This window comes from Thunnus thynnus, unplaced genomic scaffold, assembly GCF_963924715.1.
Source record: "Thunnus thynnus unplaced genomic scaffold, fThuThy2.1 SCAFFOLD_97, whole genome shotgun sequence".
NCBI classification, from domain to species: domain Eukaryota; kingdom Metazoa; phylum Chordata; class Actinopteri; order Scombriformes; family Scombridae; genus Thunnus; species Thunnus thynnus.
This window is the reverse complement of record NW_027095913.1, coordinates 5,001-22,500: the sequence shown is the minus strand read 5'-3', so window position 1 is coordinate 22,500 and position 17,500 is coordinate 5,001. Positions and strand designations below refer to the sequence as shown.

Below are 17,500 nucleotides of genomic sequence, written 5' to 3'. Positions count from 1 at the left end.
CCTAGAGAGAACATTGCTCGTCCTCTAAACACCTCTCATGCACACTATTGGTAGATGCTACACTTCACTGATGCTCCCTAAACGCCTCAGATGTAGGCTATCAGTAGACGACTTCATTCACCATTCAACTCAAAGTTCACTGTCTGTTCTCGGATGTTCAGACATGATCCAGGTGTCTTGTAAATGCTGTTTAGTCTCCACTCAAGTTCAGAAACAGCGTTTATACAGACTTTCTGTCACTTCACAGCTGTTAGCTCAGACTGGCTCCCTGCTGCAGTTTCTGTTGTAGCTTCTAGAAATGCTTGTTCTGTTTCCTGTTTGAACTCTGAATCCTTGTATGAGACCATAGACCAGGGTTTCCCAGTTAGTTTTCCCCAAGGGCCAAAAACATCCTTTTTTTTTCACCGCGCCATAAAAGTTTCTTTTTGTGCAGGTGTTGTTGTTGTTGCTAATACTATTATTATTATTATTATTATTATTATTATTATTATTATTATTATTATTATTATTATTATTATGATGATGATATGTTGTAGTAGTTGTGATGGTGGTGGTTGTAGTAATAATTTAGGCCTGAGATTCTCAAAGCCTGTGTTGAGGGTCACACAAGATAATAAATGTACTCTTGAAACAAAAAAAGTCCAAAACCAACCATTTTATTATTTTACTTTTCACTTCACAAGATTAGTGAAAAATATTAAATAAAAAATATTACATTAAAATAAATTATATTATATTAAAAAAATATTACAGACTGAAATGTTGCAACAGAAGTTGAGTTTATTGGCCAAAATATCTCAACATTTGGAGTAAAAGTCTCTGGCTATGCACACTCTCTCTACCTCACTCTCACTTACACACACATATACATGCAATCCACACACACACACACACACACACACACACACACACACACGTACATGCAAATTCACACACACACACACACACTTGCAGTTTCACAGAATAGTTGACTATCAAAACACACCATTGTAGACTAATCTGTGGTTTGAGCACAGTACAGTAATAAAACAGTGTTAATACATCTACAGTGACTGACACCTCTTCCTAACATACAGTGAGTGAACAAACTGTAGCGCATGCAGCGCTCAAAATTACCCAGATATACTACGAGCGGCGTGGCAGTGCTGAGTGTGAGTGGAGGGACAGAGCCGCTGCTCCTTGGCGCTCTGGAGGCGAGAGCCGGGGGGCAGAACAATCATTTTTTATGTTATGCCATGTCAAATAAACAGAATTTAAGGTATTTAAAGAAGGAAGGACTCCCGCTATCCCTGCAAGAAAACAGTCGTGTTGTTACTGCAGTCAAACAGAATCTCCAGCTCCACTCAATCTACTATGAATCCTAGATTCAAGGGAAAGAAATTTCATAAAAATTCCCAATTCTTATGGATTGAGTTGTACAATCCCCTAACCCAGGTTGTACAGGTTGCAAAGCAAGCCAACACAATGCAGGCACTCTTATTCTCTCAATACATTACAGCACTTACACAAAGGGAAAACCAGCCTGATCTCACAGAAATACCTGAAATGACAACGACCTCTTAACACTGCATTATGTGGCACGTAATGGGTTAACGTGTTAATGGGTTAACAATCAATTAGGATCATTTGTCTGGTAGACATATGAACGTCCTGGTTCAACAATGTCACACAATGTAAGATGGTTAATGTTGTGCCTGCTTCCAATATTTTAAGATAGTTTGGCATTAAAATGCGTTTTGATAACATTTGTAGTGAGAAATGTGCATTTTATTTTCATAATCTTCATTCAGTGAATGTAGATGATGTTTAGTTTGTCAGTTATTATGAAGATTTGTGCCGGCTTTCTATCGTTGCTATGGTGGTTGCTATGGACCCTGCTGTCACTGAAACCAGGTAGTTGTTTGAATCATTGTCTTTGCGTTGTGTATCTGAGCTGTTATGTTATTTGTGTTATTTTATGTAACTATTTGATGATGTTCTCTCAATCAAAACAAAGATTTCAGAGCCTCAGGGATGAATGTGCCCCAGCATGTTCACCCAGAGATATTTCCTCACTGTCACCATCTTAAGGTTTTCTTTTAATTATATCCTCAACATTTATCAACACAAACACATGAAAGTGTCCTTGATAACACAATGATACTATAGGTCAATATTAAGACCATCAGTTTTAATTATTTCACCTTTGATTCTGAGAAATAAAGTTTTTTGTCAAACCGGAAACCGGAAGTACTACTAACCCAAAGTCCCATTTCTAGAATACTAGTTAAAATATGTGAAATAAACCAACATCTTTACCTTTTCTTAACACGTCATCAGGGGCGTAGCCATCATTTCAGAAGACTGTTCAGGAGTAAGCCGACTTGTATTGAGTGATTATCATCCTCTTGCATTCAGTTGTGCCTCTCCTTAGCAGCTAAAGAACCAAATAACCACAAACAGCCACATTACGGCAACCGGGGACCGACTCAAGTTCTTTAAAATTATCAAAATCAAAAGTTTGAGCTGCTCTAGTTGAGTTGACACAGAATGACCCTCAAGCATCCACATAAACTCTGTGTTGCTGATCATCTACAGTTAAATAATTGTGATGTTTTAAATCACGATCAATAGAAAAATTGGTTAATTGCTGCATCCCTATCTTTCTCCCTGCTCTGTCTATTGCAATATTTTTTAGAAAAGATTTAATAATAGTAGTTGTGAAATTACTGAAATAGCTGTGGAAAATAATCTCAAAGTCACTTTTATGCTATAGATATTTTCTCAGCCAGTAATAATCTCTCCTCACCTGTGAAGCCCCTGCATGACTGTTCTGGCCTTCTGGTCCACCCTCTCCTCCCTGCTTTTCCTATTAACATTAAAAAAAGTATGTCTATGTCTATTCCAGTGGCGGCTGGTAACTCAAAAAATTGGGGAGGACAGGAAGAAAACCAACATACTGCATCAAACTATATCATTCTCTCTACCTGATGAAATCAGAGGGGTGGGGGGCAAATTTATATGCCAATAAAACAATTTCCTGAGTGGTGTAAAGGCTGCTTCTTTTCGACTGTTGACAGGACGCCTCGAACTGCAAACAACGTCAGTTATGACTTTTTCTATTATGAACTTTTGATCCATGGAGGTTTTATGTTTGTAAAACTTTCCTCAAGCCGAGAAAAGCGATTTAAAAATCTTCACAATGTAAAGTCTATGGGCCGAGCGGGAGCTTGTGGGCGGGGCCAGGGGGGAAACACTACTGCGCATATTCAGTGGGCCGCACAACGTGGAAGCAAACACGGAAGCTAGAGCCTTTTTTTGGCGTGTGCACCAGGCGAGCAGTTCCTAGAGGACTGAATAGGCGCCATTTTTAGTCCGGTATCCAGCTCTTATAATACATCATCCATGGTCCTCCTCTGCTCCCCACCACACACTGCTCTTTCTCCTCCTGCCCTGCAGATGTCGCTGTTTAAGCATTTTAAACAGAATTTCAATAATGGATTTTTTCCAAAGAAGAGAGAAAAAATATGTTGTAAATAATACTGAGATTCTGTAATGGTTTATTTCAACCAAATATTCTTTTTTATATTTTGATCTCCCTCTTGCCTCTCAAAAAATAGAGGAGGATCAACCTCCTCTGCCTCTATGGACCAGCCTCCACTGGTGCATACATACATACAGATGCACTCCACATGTGCGCACTAATTAACATGGTTGCAGCAGAGTTGTGAATGTTACCGCTGTGCAGTGTTTTTCTGATCAGCCTTTAAATGCAATGATCTGTTACTCCAACCTGCTGCTGGATCATATTTTATTGTCTCACCGACACTTTAAACAACACCAACGCAGCCCCGTATTGTTTTACACAGGACTGTTTTTCACCATAAGGGCTTCTTTATTACAAACAATTCTACCATATAAACCTGGAATCTGTGTAACAGCTGATCTCTTTATATAAAGTCAATGGTGTAGATTAGTAGCAGAACACTGAACATTAATTACCGTCAGACCCTGACTGATCCTTTTAATGAAGTCACCGCTGCTGTGCCACGTGCATAAATGCGCACATCACTCTGTGAGCAACAAACAGAACATCAGAAATACCGGATACGTTCAATGACACCTGAACAACATTAATGTTAAATCCAGACATTAATCTGACACGTCTCAGACCTGCCTGAGTCATATTAATAGCTACATTTTGACATACGACATATCAGTAGATTATGTAATAGATGCGAAATAATAGAGAAGTAAAAGAAGCAAAAGGAAATTGGTTTGTGATTGTGGAGCTCTGTGTGTGCGCGCGCGTGTCTGCTAATTGAAGCCACGCAGTTTGAGGCTTTTGTGTTCTCTGCAGTTTTCATTATGGACCGATCTGTGTGCTGAAATGTGGAGAAAAGTCTGAAACACCAGAAACAGCAGCTTCACTGCTAGTAATACATCAATGGTCTGTATGCGTCTTGTTATGTGCAGCACCGTATTTCTCCTCCTGTCGCTCCACATTAAGTTCCACCCTGTTACATTAAAATATCAGTTTTGAGGAGCAGAAATATGCGGGGCTCGGCTCAGACCATCGGGGCTGAAGCAGTGGCAGCCCCGGACCCAAAGCTTTGGCACCGCGCTCACTGCTGTTGTGTCACAAATGAAATACGCACTTTTTACCGTAAGTGTTGCAATATAGGGGCCTTTGAGGGGACAGTGATTCGCGACTTAAAAAGAATATGGGAGGAGGGTAAAGTAGGGAAGCCAAGGGGCCATTGGCTACTTCCGGCGCCAGTGACTACAAGCCTGTACTCACACTCATAAACTACTCGATGCTGAATGGAGATGAAATATATACCTCACTTTATGTGTTTCAGATGAGCATGGACATGAGTAAGGTTACAGTATCTGATCATTCAGACAGATAGAAAGTTGTATATTTTTTTTTTTGAGTACTGTCACAGAGTTCAGTGGGATATGGTATCAGAAAAGCCCATTCTGACAGCGTGTAAGATTATTATTGTTATTATTATTATTATTATTATTATTATTATTATTATTATTATTATTATTATTATTATATAAATGGCCGATGCCGATATATGCACTTATTTTTTTCCAGCTGGCTGAGGAGACTATTACACCTGCAAGCATAGATTGTACTAATGATCAATAAAGACAATATATGAGGGAAGAACTCAGGAAGACTGGAGTTCAGGGGCTCAGCATTAAAACTTTAATGAACCTACCAAGTGGGTGCAGCAGTAGTTTTCTTTGAGTTTATTAGACAGACAGGATCAATGTGGAGGATTCAATTTCTGGTCCACACTCTGAAGCAGAAGGTGGTGGTAATGCACCTAATACGCTGGTTGACAACCGCTGTTATAAACCAGAAAGAATAAGAAGAAAAAGGTTTTTTCCAACAGAGTGGTACATCCTGTCAGTCAAGGGTTTCCTATCTGTGCAGCCGAACACCGCAGCACCTCCACGGACTACCACATCCTGACGGTCCCGGTGCTTCCTCTGCAGGCTTCACTTCACTCAGCTGCCCGTCAGACCCGCTGCTTCTTTCCACTGAATAACAAACCGGGGCTCGGTGCTCTGGTTGGATCCAAACGGAGAGCCGGGGCTAACATTAGCTGGGAGGCTAATTGGCTGTGCTTGCCTCCGGTCATGGGACCACTCCGCTAGCCTCCCAGGGAGCTCCGGCTCTCTTGGATCCGACCGGAGCACCGAGCCCCGGTTTGTTATTCAGGTTAAAGTGGGAAGAAGCAGCGGGTCTGTCGGGTAGCTGAGTGAAGTGCAGCCTGCGGAGGAAACACCGATTAGCCCCGGTTTCACTACAGGCAGATTCACTCGCTACACTGGGCGAGGAAATAAAACCAATGAATTAATAAGTACAAACACTGGTGATTTCTTCCCGTGGAGCCGACATGCAAACTATTTTGGTTCAGTAAATTTCAGCTGTCAGTCAGCCTGGTGAAGGCAGGTTAGCCAGCTGCCTGTCGGAGGCGTTTAGGGAGGAGTGAAAGTGCACTGCTGTAAAGGAAAGGGGTTTGCTAGATTTATAACACAAGACAAAACGAGAGCATCATTACAAAATGACAATAATAAACAATAATCGATTTATCTCGATTATCTTCTTTTCATAATTGTTGGAAGCCAAAATCATAATCGAAAATAAAATTTGATTAATCGCACAGCCCTACATTGAACCCTGTACCACTATGCTTTTTTTTCTTTTTTTAAATATATAACTGTATATCTGTCTAAATGATCAGATACAATCACCTTATTCTTCATTCCATGCTCATGTGCAACACAAAGTATAATCTTTTAATCATAAATTATGTTTAATCCAAATGTTGTGGAGTAGTTTATGAGTGTGGATACAGGCTGGTAGTTATTAATTTGCATTTGTTGTTTTCTGTTTGCTGCCTTGTGGATTCAGCACTGTAGGTTTATCAGTGATTTATTTTCTTCTCTTGTTCAAGTCCAGTCATGACTCCATCCTGCAGACCAGACAACAAAACACACATGTGGAATCCTTTATGTGACTCCTGGGTCACTGGAAAGGCAGAAAACAAGAGACTCAATATTCAAGAGCTTTTATTGTCACATTCAACACAGCAGATGGAAACACTGAAGGCAAATTTGGCTTCTTTGAGCTGTAGCTACAATTAGGGTATAAAATAAAATATTTACAATTATTTTAAAAATGGGGAGAGAAGAGAAACATATGAGAGAGATGAACTAAAATACAGGCATACAAACGTAGATTATATTGCACATAAGTGATGGATGATCAATACTTCTGATAAAAATATAAATATTGTATAGTAGTGAAGAGAGTGTGTGTTTGTTGGGGGGTGAGTAAGTGTGTAGGGGAGAGAGACTGTGTATTTATATGTTATGTAGCTTCACAAAGTCCCAGAGATCGGTGCCATCTACTGTACCCGACCTGCTACAGGTCAAAAAATATTTAACTTAAATTAAATAACTAATAGGTGATTTTTTTTTTTAAAACCTTTGAAATTAGACGGTCTGGTGATTTCTAATCGTAGCCTTTGACTTCCACAGAGACAGATTCTGGAGAACTTACACAGGTACTTATAAGGTCATTTAATGCTGTTCCCACAGACAATAAAATGATTAAGTTTGTGAAGTATTTTAATTACTATGTGAGAGTGTGGTGACAAATAAATGAACTTTTGGAAAACAAAAACTGTTGAGGGGCAAAGTTGTCAGAAAAGTAGAAGGTTTTTATTGAATTATCAAAGTGGCAACTGACATTGTCAGGCAATACAGTGTCATTTAAACTTTAGAGATGAACACGTCTCCTGATGCTTTTTCATAAATCTCATCAGTCTTTTCTTATTTATCTCAGAAACTCCCCTAAAATATCACTAGCTATAATAATATTAAAGATTAGCTCACAGGTTTATTGATTTTGTCTGGTGAAGGAGCTTTCTGCCCCTAGAGAGGATCAAATTCCCCTTCTATTTTTACTTAAAAGAGACTATATAGACTGAAAGGACATGAAATAAAGCAATCCATAAATCAACACATTCCTAGTACACTAAGAATACATGAATATACATGTAATTAAAGAATGTATGTGTGTTTAGATGTATCACATCACATCATAAACTTTCAACACATAATTAAAAAACAACTACATTGCTTAATGAATTTTCCACCACAAGAGTATATTAGCACTAATGTCAACAAAGCAGCAAAGGTTTTTGGTATGGTTCGTTGTGGATCACACTGACAGATTATCTATTTTTATTGTCATGTTGGTGATGATGGAGGTAATGTTGTGTAGCTTCAAACATTAAAATCACCTGCAGCATTAAAATGAAATTAACTCAGAAAATTAACAAATACAACAAACTGTGGATGGTTACAAATCCAACGTTTGTTTGTTTTTTACCTTTGCTGTTGTGTTATTCTGAGTAAAAAGTTTCAGTGTTTAATCAGTGGATCATCACTGTGGGTTGTGGATTATTATTGTCGTACATTTATCTTGCAGCTCAGTTACCACTGAATAAGACATTCGTCATCTCAAATGCTTTAACCATGTGGATGAAATCACATTATTCACATTTTGTCAGTGTGATCCAGTGAATAAAGCTGGTTCTGCTGAACACTCAGAGAAGAATGACGACAACACAACACTTTGCTGTGTTCCTCTAATAATGCAGCTCTCTATTGTATTATAGGTACCGATATGGACGGAAACAAGGAGAAGGTAAGAAGCTCAAAATATAATTCACAAGATCTTAAGGACTATTTATTTTATATCTATATGATTATATTAATATGTTTTTACATACAGTAATGTTTTTTATCTGTTATTTACAGCAGTCAGTGAACATTTCTGAAGAGGGAAACAGGAAGAAGCAACAAACAGAAACAGAAACACTGCTCAGCAGACTTCACCTTCTAGACAAATATGAACAGAAGTTAACACCAGCTGACTTTCTTAAAATAGTTCCACCTGTAAAACATCATCATGACACATCTGAGAAAGATCTAGCTCACACGTTTCTTCAGAAGCTGATGATGTTAGACTACAGAGCCAGATACATTCCTGTAAGACAAGACAGTCCTGAGGTGACACGTGATCCGGTGCTTGATGATTTAGATGATTTCGATGATTTCGATGCTCTTTTTAGCACCAGTGTTGACTATGATCAGACAAAACAGTTTCATGTGCATCCAATGGATGTTCAAATGTCAGTATTTCACTGCTCAGACAGCTTCCTTAAGCAGATCATGATTACAAAGCTCTCACAGTGTCAGTACGCCTTACCTTTGCTTGTTCCCGACCCCGTCACAATGGATATCGAGTGTCCTCTGTGGACATTCAGACAAATAGCAAAAAGCTGGAAGATAACTCAAACCAAAGGTGATTCCAACGTTGTCACCAGGAAGAGTATGCCCATCTGCAAAGCTGAGACGCCCATGGTGTCATTTTTGCGTCTTGGTTCACTATCAGTGTCTAAATCTCAGCTGATGAACACTTTGATCAACGACTGTCACAGCACCTTCTTCCACAGAAACTGCCCAGTAAGCACCAAATCTCGCCATCTGATGGACGGTGTGGCAGAGATAGCATGGTACTGCCCAGCTGGAAAACCCAATGATGCCTTCACTGACTGCATTGCCTTCTGTAATCTTCATGGTGATGCTCTGGTGATTGAGAAACAGCGTGAAATACTGATGGAAAAATCTTCAGTCAATGTTGTTCTGTTACCAACTCTGGAGAGAGGTGACAGAAGTACTACAGTTATCTCAGACCTTCTCAAGTCTTCAAAACCTCTCATTTGTCTCATTGTTGATAATGACTGTGGTGCAGTTAAGATCAAAGAGGGAAAATACAAAATGGGTCTGAAAGACAGAAGCTGCTCAGATGTTTCTGAAGAACTGAAAGGAATCATTGGAAACATTTTGTCTGGACCACATTCATCCTTCCAGCTAGAAACCATGGCTGAGGTCTCTGGAATCAGAGTGGATGAAGATGACACAGTCTGCAAAAAAGGAAAATCTGCTGCAATGAAAATAGTGAATTTACTTAAAGGGATGGATGTTTTAAAGATCAAAGATGAATTTCTGCCTTGTCAAGGCAAACTGTGGCACGACTGGTGCAAAATAAACAAGGAACAGTATCGCCTCAAAGGGAACATTGAGAAGAAGAAATGTAAAATACAACAGGAACTGGAGGGAATACGTCGAGAACAATGTGCTGCTTCCCGTAGTGACCTGATCAAGTTGTTCATTGGAAGCCTCTCGTCTCTGCCATCAGAGGAGAGAAAATATTTCCTGAAATGGATTCAGATCTTGCTAGATGCTCTCTCCACAGATGATCTGTCTTCAATTATCCAGAAGTATGATGAAAAGTGGTCTGAAATCTTGGATTTGATGAAGAAACATGACAAATCTGATCAGCTAACAAAGAAGCAAACTCAGCTTGAGGAAATATCAGCAGAACTACAGTCAGCTACTTTTTGCTTAGAGCACATCTTCAGAGAAATTGGACAGATCTATGAAGCCCATAAATCTCTGCAGAACCAAAGAAAGACTGACTGGTGTAAATATCCTGAGCTGGCTGCAGAGCTGATGATATCAGGACATCCAATGGAGCTGATGGATGGTGATGCAGGTCATGTGCCTTTAACATGGATCTCTAGTCTGTTAGATGAAGTCATCATGAAACTGGGAGATCAGAGAGTTTTTGTTTTGTCAGTTCTGGGTGTACAAAGCAGTGGAAAATCAACCATGCTGAATGCCATGTTTGGGTTACAGTTTGCAGTTGGTGCTGGCAGGTGCACCAGGGGTGCCTTCATGCAGCTGGTCAAAGTGTCAGAGGAGATGAAGAAAGACTTTCAGTTTGACTACGTTCTAGTGGTGGACACTGAAGGACTGCGTGCTCTTGAGTTGGCAGGTAACACCACTGTTCACCACGACAATGAACTGGCAACATTTGTGGTTGGTCTGGGAAACATGACATTGATCAACATCTATGGAGAGAATCCAGCTGATATGTCAGATATCCTGCAGATTGTTGTTCAGGCTTTCATGAGGATGAAGAAAGTTAAACTTTCTCCAAGTTGTGTGTTTGTTCACCAGAATGTTGCAGATATTTCAGCTGCAGAGAAAAACATGGATGGAAAGAGACGACTGCAAGAAAAACTGGACCAGATGGCCAAACTGGCTGCTAAAGAGGAGGATTGTGATGCTGACTGCTTCAGTGACGTTATCTCATTTGATGTGAAGGAAGATGTGAAATACTTTGCCCAACTGTGGGAGGGAAGTCCACCCATGGCTCCTCCAAATCCAGGTTATAGTGAAAGCGTCCAAGAACTGAAGAACTTCATCCTCTCAAAAGCATCACAGTCTGCTGAGACGACTCTCTCACAGTTCAAAAGCAACATAAAGGACCTGTGGAATGCCCTGATGAATGAACACTTTGTGTTCAGCTTCAGAAACACACAGGAAATTTCAGTGTACAGAAAACTTGAAGTCCAGTATGGGAACTGGACCTGGACCCTGAGGAGCAACATGTTGATGATTGAGAACCAGCTTCATACCAGAATTGAATATGGAAAACTTGACAAGGTTGAGATCAGTTATCTTCATAAAGAAATGAGCAAAACATATGAAGAAATCAAAAAAGGGATGAAAACGTTCTTTGATGATGACAGAGACAAAGAAATGTTGGCTCAGTGGCGAAGACGATTTGAAATCAAAATCAAAGAGTTTCATGATGATCAGGTGAGAGAAGTTAAAAGAAAACTGGACGTCATCCAGCAGAAGAAGGCTTGTAAAAAGATGGATGACAAGAAAACAGAGTTTGAGAACAAGCTGCTACAAAAGAGCAAAGAACTCGCTCATCAGTTAAAAGACAAGACCAGAGATGAAAAGGAACTGGAAAAGCAGTTCAACAGTGTTTGGAGCAGCTGGGTTACTGAGTTAACTGGAGACATAAAACCTATTGAGGACATCAAGTTGGAAGAGGACCAGTCTACTATCCTGCAAGAACTTGGTATTGAATGGAGTCTTATACATGAATCCAAAACCTGCGGCAGATACAAAAAGATATCAGAGATTGGAGATTATCTTCATTATGTGACCCCAAAGAAGAGCCGTGATCTGGTATCTCAAGCAGCTAAAACAGTGCTACATTACTTAAGGATGTCCCTTCAGTATGAAGAACAAAACCTGATCAGATCCTTCATTGAAGATGTTGAACAACAGTCCCTTAGTTTAATTAAGAGCAAACCTGTAGCTACAAGAGGCTACAGTCTCACTTACCTGCAGGAAGTGGCCAAGAATGTCAAAGAGAAAGTGACAAAGTTTGAATCAAAGAGGAAATATGTTCTTAAGAAGGAGTTTACAGTCGATCTCTTACTGTATGTGTTTGACAAGACAGGAAGTTGGATTTCAGAGTCCCACAAGACATTCAAGAAGAACAATGATGCACTCACTTATGTAGAAAGCAAGAAAATACAACATTACTACATTTTCAAAAGCTTCTTCAAAGGAAACTCTTCTGCTGTTGTTCTTGGAGAACTGATCTGTGAAAAACTGAAGGTTTCTACTGTTGAAGCTGTTTGTAACAAGACCACCATTGATCTCGCTGTAGAGATGAAGTGCCGTTTCCCAGCATTCAATGGGAACAGGCTGGACTTGGAGAAACATGTGTTGAAGTCACTGGCAGAGAAAGAAGACTTTGATGGTCTCATCAACTACATTTATCACCCAAGAGACCAAACGGAGAGTTTTATAAAAGAGGAAGTAGAGAAATACATCTTCACAAAACACAAAGATAAAGCACTGAAGATACTCAAGAAAAATGTTGAAGACATCAATAAACTTGTGAGTCGAGCTTTGTTCACTGCAACAGAGAAAGTCAAAACTCAGAGAGGAGACATTGACATGTGGCTGAAGGAATTTTCCAGTTTGCTAGAAGATGAGCTAACATTCGACAGGATTAGTTCTCAAAATTTCAGTGACATAAAACATTTTGACTTTCTTAAAGACGCGATAGAGAAAGGACTTGCATCCATCATTGAAGAGCTGAGCAGCCTCTCATTGGATAAGATGAAGGAATTCAGACTGAAGCCAGATCAAATCCTCATTGATCAGCTGTGTAACTGCTGTTGGGTAACGTGTCCGTTCTGTGCAGCTGTTTGTACCAACACCCTGGAAGATCACAGTCCTGATGATCACAGCACACCATTTCATCGACCAGGTGCAATCATTGGTGAGCACTACAGAAACACAGTGGAGATGAGTATTGATTTCTGCACAACAAACGTTGCAAGTGATGGATGTTTTTACCGTCGTCATGACTCAGAAGAGTCCATTCCCTATAAACTTTACCGAACTGCTGGTCCAGAATATGCTAACTGGAGAATTACCCCTGATGAGTCTAAGCTGCCATACTGGAAATGGTTTGTGTGTCGATTTCAGGAGCAGCTGGAAGACCACTACACGTTAAAATTCCAGGACAGAGGTGAAATTCCCAGCGAGTGGAGAAAATACTCTAAAGAAGAAGCCATTAAAAGTCTGGATGAAATGTGTGAGTGAGTCAACACAACACAACTACAACTCTGCTGAAAATATGATACTGTTCTGTTTGATCAACCAAAGTGCTACAAAACAGTGTTTTCAGGTTTATGTTGATGTTATGATTGACAGGTGAATTTATATGTGAGTAATAAATGTGAACAGTCAGTGAACTAATACAAACAGGAAGCTTTCTGACTGCTGAACAAACATCTGATTGAAATCAACACGTAAAACAAAACAACAAAAACTATTTGAAGGATTTTGTGTTTCATAAAAACTTAACATTAATTAACATTAATTTATCATCTACAAAGTCAGTTAGTCTGGAAATGCTGATAGTTTAAAATATAAATATAAAAGCAGAACAGAATATGTTGTTTGTTTGTTTGTTTGTTTATTTGTTTTTCAAAGAAAGAGGATTGATGTATCTACTTTGTGTTGTATAAGATGAGTCAAAGGATATTTTAATTAAATCAGAACACATGAAGTTTAAAGTTCAGATTTGTGATGTTTGATGAGACGCATGTTGTAAGAAACTATTTTGATCTGTTTAATAATCAAAAATGTCAAAAAAAATCATGTCAAAGAAATCTGCAGAAACTTACAACATAAAAACATTTAAGTTGAGTCATTATCAAGTATTATCAAACATAATTAATGAATAATTAATGAAGATGATATATGTTTGTTAAGTATTTGACATGTTCAGTTGTGTAATGTTTATCTGTTTTCAACCATTCTGTTATTATATGTATATTAATGTTTTTATAGTTTTCAGTGAACTTCTGCTCTGTTTTAGCTCTTTGAACATCCAGAGTTTATGTAAACTGTGTCAATTATTTTAACATTTCTAAAGATTTCATCATTTATTAAATTGATCATTCAGCGACAGAACAAAAATAAAAGTATGTTATCAACAAGCATAATGATTCATAATAAAAACTAATTCTTCATATCTGCTGAAGGACCAGATTAATGTTTCTGAAATGAAAGTCTGTATTAACTCATTAAACACCTGCTATAGACCACAGACTGTTTATGCTTTTGTGTATTTTTCCACATTCAGGTGTTTTTTATTGTATCATGTGATGCTGCACATCTCAAAAACCAGCAACAAATCTGACAACATGAAGTATCACCTTTAACTGCATGAATATCATATTATTAAATAAACATTTGGTGTGTTGTAGAATAAAGGAAGTTTGAGTTGTTTTCAAGCGTTTATCTACTAACAGTATGACAGGTAGCTGTGATATAAGATGTGATTGTCCAGCTGTTCTCTTCCCTCCTCTGATGGGTCAGACTGATCACTGCGCTGCTCAAATACAATTAATATTAGACAATTATTATACTGAGAACATAATTATATAAAGAGATCTGCTTCAGTCAAACTTTTGTTCAGCACAAACACAAACAGCCTTCTGCTGTTGGAGAAACACTCAAAGCTTCCACATCCAGGTTGTTATTTAATTTTCTTTAATTTATTCACTATTTAGTGATTAAATTGAATAATTTCTTTTTAAGAACTGAAACTGAACTTCTCTGCATCAGATAGAAATATTTTATTCACTTTCAGCAAAAACTATTTTAAAGTAAATCAGTTTATATTTATCAGAGACATAAATGTGACCTCATATTGTCATCACTATTGTTTTCACTAACTATTGTTAAAATCTGCACTATTTTAATCACCATTTTAATATTTACGTTGGATCAAAATGAGCTGGTCTTTAAATCAGGATTAAGCTTCAAAAACAACAAAAGAAGATCATTTGAATTTAAACATTTTATTTTGTGTTGCACAGCAGGAAATACTTCAGTCTGAACATCTACATCTCTTTATGATTCATGTTTCTGACAATAACTGACAGTCTTTAACCAAACTGATGAACACAGCCTGTGTGAGAGCAGATGAGTCTCAGCAGATGTTTGAGGTCTCCTGTGATTCTGATGTATCTGATGACGTCCATGTCAACACGGTTCAGGAACTGGACTTCCTGTCCATCAGGAAGCTAAACTTCAAACACGTCTCCATCCAGCTTCAACACAATCTAAAACAGAAAAGATGCTTATAAAGTAAAAGTCTTTCTACTTTAGTAACAAACCTCTGACACATTTATCTCAAAACATCTCCAAACTAAACTCAAACTATCAGCTTGTCTGGAGGGAAGAAAGGAAATATATTCTCTGTGATTTTGGGCAAACGGACCCTTGAAGTTTTTAAAATGTAGCCAAATCTTCTACATCACTTTCACAAAGTTCACACATCTTCACTTCTTGTAGTCACATCTCTTCACCTCGACGTCTGCGGCCCCGTGTTGTGGTGTATTTCCCTTCTTTCATCACCCCAGCGACCAGCAGTCTTTGAGTTGCACACGACAACAGCTCCATCAGTGTCGTCATGGAAACGAGGGTCGTCTGCATCACAGCAGAGGTCGATCTGGAATCTGAGTTGATCAGAGATTAAACAATAAATGTCATCTTAATGTCTGTTTGCAGAGCTCAGGATGCCACACGGGTTAATATTAGACACATATTCAGCAGGCTGATTATAAAAAGCATTAATGCTTCACACACAGTGAAAGTACACATTGTTCCAGATTTATATTATAGCAATAAACCAAAATGTTTGTACAGATATCATTATGTTATTTAACTCCATTAAGGGGCTCATATAGAATAAATGTAAGTCTTTATCTCTCAGCTTTATTTTCAGCTCCACGTTGTTCAGTTCAAGGTTTCAACCAATTCAATTAGGAAATGAAAGGTTACAGTTTGTCATAGTGGTGACAGACTTGGAGGATTCAGGACGAGTTCACCATGTTTCCAGTGAGTCATAAACCAACAGTCAGTCATCAAATGAACATTAAAGCTGTTTTTCTTGCTGTAATCATTCCTCCTGTTCATACTGACCATTAGAAGATCCCTTCATAATGACCTTACAATGGAAGTGATGGAGGACAAAAATGTATTTAAAGTTTATCTGAAGCTAATATGAAGCTTCAGCGTCCAAATGAGTCAAATCAAGTAGATATCTTTCAACGTTACAGTCTTTTTATTACTCATTAACATTTACAAACTCAGAACCAAAAGATTTCTGCTTTGATTTCACAGATCTTGCTTCTTTCTTCTCTGTAAACTGTTAATAGTTCCATGTTTTTACTGCAGATGTGTTTGAGAAATAAACATTTAAAACTTCACATTGACTGTATTTTATTCCAGAGATGTTTGCTAAATATAAAAAAACTGTTTTATTGTGTCTATCAAATAATAAAAATGAAACAGTTCACCTGCAGTGAGCTGAACTTTATCTGACTGACTCACATTTCAACAGCTTTCAACACAGAAACATATTCAGGACTTTATGTTAGGACTCACTGATGTGTGTGATGTACAGACAGATGACGACAGTTCAATCTACACTCACATAAAGTCAAACTAGACTCTACATTAGAGCTTAGAAGAGTCCACTTCAACCTTCCTCCTGGACTCATCACTGTGTAGATCATTCATTTTCCATGCAGCACTTATAGATATTAATCTGCAGTTCTATCAGTTACAACTTTGCCTTCTCTCTTCTTCACTTTGTTCTATTTTATAGTACAAAGATATAATTTAGTAAGAAGAATAACCAAAGTTATCACAGATTAACTTCACCACATATCTGCTTTTATTAATCTTTTCTTTACATACACTAACATCTGGAATCAAGTTCAATATAAAACATTAAAAAATATTGTTTTTTAATCATACAGTTATACTAACGTGATGAATACAAAAATACAACAGTGAGAGGTGAAATCTCTCAAGGTTGATAAATGTGTGTTTGTTCAGAAGAGGTGTGAAGTACAGATCATCAATCATCTGATTACCAACAGCTGCAGCGACTGTAGTCAGAGGCGTCAGTCTAACAACCAAAAACTCAATTATACAAACATTTATACAGATTATACAAGCAAACGATTCTCCAAAAAATCATTTTCAGCCACTATGGACTAAACAAACAACCTACATAATGAAACAATATCAGGATAACCATCATGAGTCCTTGTAGTTGAGACGAATGTGGGTTTGATAAGTGTTAATGAGTCGATCAGATTCTTGGTTTAGATCAGCAGCAGACGTGACGTTAATGTGTAAATCCAGCAGAAGTCTTTCTAGATCATCACGTCACACTGAATCCAGACACACATCATCACAATAAACACATCAACTTTATGAGTCAAATATCAGATTTCACATATAAAACATGAGTCCATGTGTTTCTCTTCATTATTATCATAAATGTAACTGAGAGCTGAAGATATTAAACAGAATCTTGATGCTGCAGAGTGAACAAGGACTTTATAACTGACTCATTTCTTCTTCATTCAGTTGCACTGTGGGTCAGTTTGTATGTTCTCAGTGCTTTTCTCTGAAATCTTCCAGTTGTGTCTTCATGTTTTCAAACCCATCA

The 17,500-nt window shown here is 38.1% G+C and overlaps 1 protein-coding gene and 1 long non-coding RNA gene across 5 annotated transcripts in view; one reads left to right on the top strand and one right to left on the bottom strand.

The window, feature by feature from the left end:
- The window catches only part of LOC137178775 (interferon-induced very large GTPase 1-like), a 15,083-nt gene extending 984 nt beyond the window's left edge, over positions 1–14,099 (top strand). For 2 of the 4 annotated variants that reach the window (XM_067583998.1, XM_067583996.1), the window contains exons 2-3: positions 8,190–8,218; positions 8,335–14,099. In XM_067583998.1, coding sequence (XP_067440099.1) covers positions 8,190–8,218; positions 8,335–13,062 — 4,757 coding nt within the window. In that variant the 3' untranslated portion in view covers positions 13,063–14,099. Of the gene's footprint in view, positions 1–8,189; positions 8,219–8,331 lie in introns of all 4 variants that reach the window. The other 2 variants (XM_067583997.1, XM_067583995.1) reach the window with 1 other exon arrangement.
- Positions 14,100–14,812: 713 nt separating this feature from the next.
- LOC137178776 (uncharacterized) overlaps positions 14,813–17,500 on the bottom strand; it is a 4,009-nt gene continuing 1,321 nt past the window's right edge. Inside the window, exons 2-3 of the long non-coding RNA XR_010927204.1 lie at positions 15,342–15,491; positions 14,813–15,095 (exon numbers count right to left, since the gene is read on the bottom strand). This is a non-coding gene — a long non-coding RNA (uncharacterized lncRNA). The remainder of the gene's footprint in view (positions 15,096–15,341; positions 15,492–17,500) is intronic.